General features: G+C 34.2%; 1 protein-coding gene across 1 annotated transcript in view; it reads right to left on the bottom strand.

Annotated features, from left to right (window-relative positions):
* Window positions 1–3,829, bottom strand: part of LOC106472258 — a gene marked incomplete at its 5' end in the record, with an annotated part of 12,557 nt that overhangs the window by 3,216 nt on the left and 5,512 nt on the right. The window contains one exon of the mRNA XM_022400853.1: window positions 2,480–2,602. Within this exon, the coding sequence (XP_022256561.1) occupies window positions 2,480–2,602 (123 nt within the window). The remainder of the gene's footprint in view (window positions 1–2,479; window positions 2,603–3,829) is intronic.

Genomic DNA, 3,829 nt, shown 5'->3' with positions numbered 1-3,829 from the left:
AGGTGAAGTATTTCCAGTGTAATGTGAGACCTACTTCTATAGACACCTCCAAAAAACCCAGGGCATATCTTATATCCCACGTTATAGTCTATGCCCTGATAAACTTTTTACATCATTTTTGTTGTTGTTAAGGTTAGTTTAGATAATTAAAATGTTTGTTCATCAAAGGTCTGATTTTACTGTTTTTAATGCAATACTTCATTTTGATGTTAATATTTAATTGCTGAAATAATGTTTTTATATGTGTATATGTGCCAAATTCAATAACCTAGAAAATTTCCTCTATAACAAATTCTAATTTATATTTTTTTCTGAAAAAAGATTGGTACAGGTTGACCATCACTAGTCCGGTAATCAGTAATCCAGTACAATCAGTAATCTGGCACTAATTTCGGCTAGAATAATTTCAAATACAGTAAAGCAAGATACACGCTATTAGGTAAATACTTTAATCTCCCTTGAAAGAATTAATTTGTAGTGTACCTGTGCCTGTATTTCATTAAATTTTTCACTTGAATTTATTTGATAATTATCTTTTCTTTATTAATCAACTTGTACTGTTTTATGGGATATTTTAATTTTAAGATGAGGTGATTAGCTAGTGGGTTTGGTGTATTCTAACCTAATAGATGGCTAATCCGGCACCCTCCAGGTCCCAATGATGCCGGATTAGTGATAGTCAACCTGTATATTGTTTACAAATAACAGATATGGTGTCAGAAAATGAAGCTGATAAGGCTTCCTGATATACTTTGTTGATTTGTTATAGAACGGTACACTTATGAGGACCATCAAAATTGTTTTAATATGTTGGAAAAAAACAACAACCTTGCAAAGGTTCTACAGCAATCAAAAGCTAAGGTTTTAATCCAAAATATATTGTTACACGTACTTCGCAAACCGATAAACATCCATGAGCAATTAAATCCTTCCGACACATCCAATAAGTTAGTTTACCTGATAATTTATGTTGTTGAGGATTAAATCAACCATATAAGAATAATGTTACAAATCCTGTGCTGCCCCTGGTAATATTTCCTCCAAAACTGGTCATACCTAATCTGATGGCCATGAATACACATTATTACCTGACAAACATTGCAATTTCCATTGGAATGAAACTGTGCAAAGGATGAAAAGTTTCAACTGTAGACCATAAGCCTTGCCCAACTATCACAGACCCTCCACTGCACGTAGGGTTTCCTGACCATGGGCAGTAAAGTTCATTGGAGATAAATCAAGGGTTTTGACAGTTGTGTGTTCAAAGTTTATATACGACTGTTTGGATTCCTGCTTCTATATAAAGATAGCTTTGGTCATCTTTCTAATGGAAAGAGTTGTTTATTAGAAGTTTGTGAACTTTAGGCTTACAAAACATTACTTATTATCTTTGTTAATGATACCAGAAGATAGGCCTAGCTTTGTTTCAACAATTTCATGGGTTGGAGGTTCTTACATCTCCGCAGAGAGACATGCTGTTTTTTTTTTACTGTTTCATCTTCTTGCAAACACTTTTTAATCGACCGCCACTCCTTCGTTTCCTGACAAATTAACTTGAAACTTGTTAGGGTTATACCTTGGTCCAATATGACCAGATAACTTTTTTTATTTTTGTGATTTAGGACTTTTTAAAGATATTATGGGGTGAAAGGTCAAACAACCCCAAAATTTTTATATTTTGGGCTCCTGTGCCATCATATTTACAGCAATCAAGATGAAAATTGGCACAAATATAAATTTTCATGTGCCCAACTTATTGACATACAAAAGAGTTGGACTTTTGCATTTTGATTCTCTTTAGGAGGGTCATAGCTCACAATAGAGCATAATTTTGGTGTTTTGGTCAATTACTCGACCACATTTTGACCAATTTATGTGAGATTTGGTACAAGGATACTTTCTTGGAGATCCCAAGCAGTGATATAGACAGTTTTCAACTTTTCTGTGTTTTCACGAATATTCTACTGTCAAAATTGGTCATGTTTTGGTTGCGTGGCAGAGACATATTGCATTTCCTTGCAAATGTTTGCCTGTTTAATTTTTTCGTGACATTCACTTTTGAGGTGAGGGTGTTGCTCCAGAAATTTGTATGGGGTGTGGTTTGAAAGCCCATTATCATCCTAAATGCTCAACTATGTGAGTTTTTTAGTTTTATAGAGAATGCTGAAGACTCCGTGCTTCAGAAATCTGCATATCAAGATTGATAAATGCTGTAAGGTCAAAGGTCACACTCAAAAAGTGCAGTGACATTCCCTTTAGCCAAAAGGTTAAACAGTCGAGAATTTTTTTATAAGTCAAATATAAATATAGGTGTGTGTTGCCAAGGTTCACACCCACGGTAACACACAGTTACACTAGTACATAAATATCATTCTTATAAAGTAGAATTAACTCTATAACAGTGGTTTAATTATTTCTATTTACAGCTAATTTCTCTAGTAACTCAGCATAAGTGAGCATAAATGGATAAAAAAAAAACCTTTTATTTTTTTTCTTCTGACAACCAGGGTCAAAACACAAGGGTAAATCTTTGATAACATCGTGTCTCGGAACCTTTCGAGTGTTATCATTCACGTGAGGAGTACAAGGAAGATACTTATTTCTGAAACAAAACAGAGATTTAAACAAAATTTAATTTAAGCACTGCATTGTCAGTAAGTGTAAAATTTTATTTTTGTAGTCCATAAATGGGAAAATAATGAATCACACATAAAAAAAATACTTTATATATTAATAGTTTTGTCTTCTTAAAATGTTAAATAACCTATTTTGTATCATAAGTGAAAAAAGCCCAATTATGAAAATTTGTTTGTTTTTGTTTTGTTTTTGAATTTCGCACAAAGCTACACGAGGGCTATATGCGCTAGCCGTCCCTAAATTAGCAGTGTAAGACTAGAGGGAAGGCAGCTAGTCATCACCACCCACTGCCAACTCTTGGGCTACTCTTTTACCAAACGAATAGTGGGATTGACCATCACATTATAATGCCCCCTCAGCTGAAAAGGCGAGCATGTTTGGTGTGACAGGGATTTGAACCCGCGACCCTCAGATTGCGAGTCGAGTGCCTTAACCACCTGGCCATGCTGGGCCTATTATGAAAATTATAGGTAGGTTATTGAATAAGATATTACGCTTGTGTAACAGGTATTTATGTTTCTTTATGCTTTCAAAACACTGAGAAACTTGCTCAACTCTGTGAACAACAGAAAGAGAAGCTTCCTCAGAGACTATTGATGGTAGTTCATAAAACCTGGTTTTTATCACCAAACAATCTGAGTGTCGCTTACCTTATAAATTCCATACAAAGCTAAACAAAAGATTAGCTATGCATAACCATCCATAATTTTGAGCTTATAGGGAAGATGGCTTAATCAACAGCACCCACTACTAACCAAATAGCGCAACGAAAGTTCTCAAACAAACGTGAACTCTAGGATTCACAGTCCAGCAAGTCAACAACTAGGCCACACCCAGCCAAAATGAGCATAGGTTGTGCCGTAATACACTTCTAGTCAAGTAACATAAAACTTCACATACGTAATAAATTATTTTGTGACTTGAGATTTGTAAAAAATTTACATATTTTTAAACACATGGTATGTATTGAAAACATGCTTGTCAGAACTTGAAATCTGCTTTTTTCTCGCCACTAGTAAATGTTTCAAAGTAACTTATAAAAGTGCCAGCTAATGAAAGAAAACGAGATTCAGGAGTTATCCGCCATTAGGCTAAAACTAGTCAGTTAAAAAAGAAGTTAAAGTTAAAGAAGTTAATAAAGGAAAATGTATATAATAATAATCAATTAACTATTTTAACTAAACTGGCCCTC

This window comes from Limulus polyphemus, unplaced genomic scaffold (assembly GCF_000517525.1).
Source record: "Limulus polyphemus unplaced genomic scaffold, Limulus_polyphemus-2.1.2 Scaffold5196, whole genome shotgun sequence".
NCBI classification, from domain to species: domain Eukaryota; kingdom Metazoa; phylum Arthropoda; class Merostomata; order Xiphosura; family Limulidae; genus Limulus; species Limulus polyphemus.
This window is presented reverse-complemented; position numbering and strand designations above follow the sequence as displayed.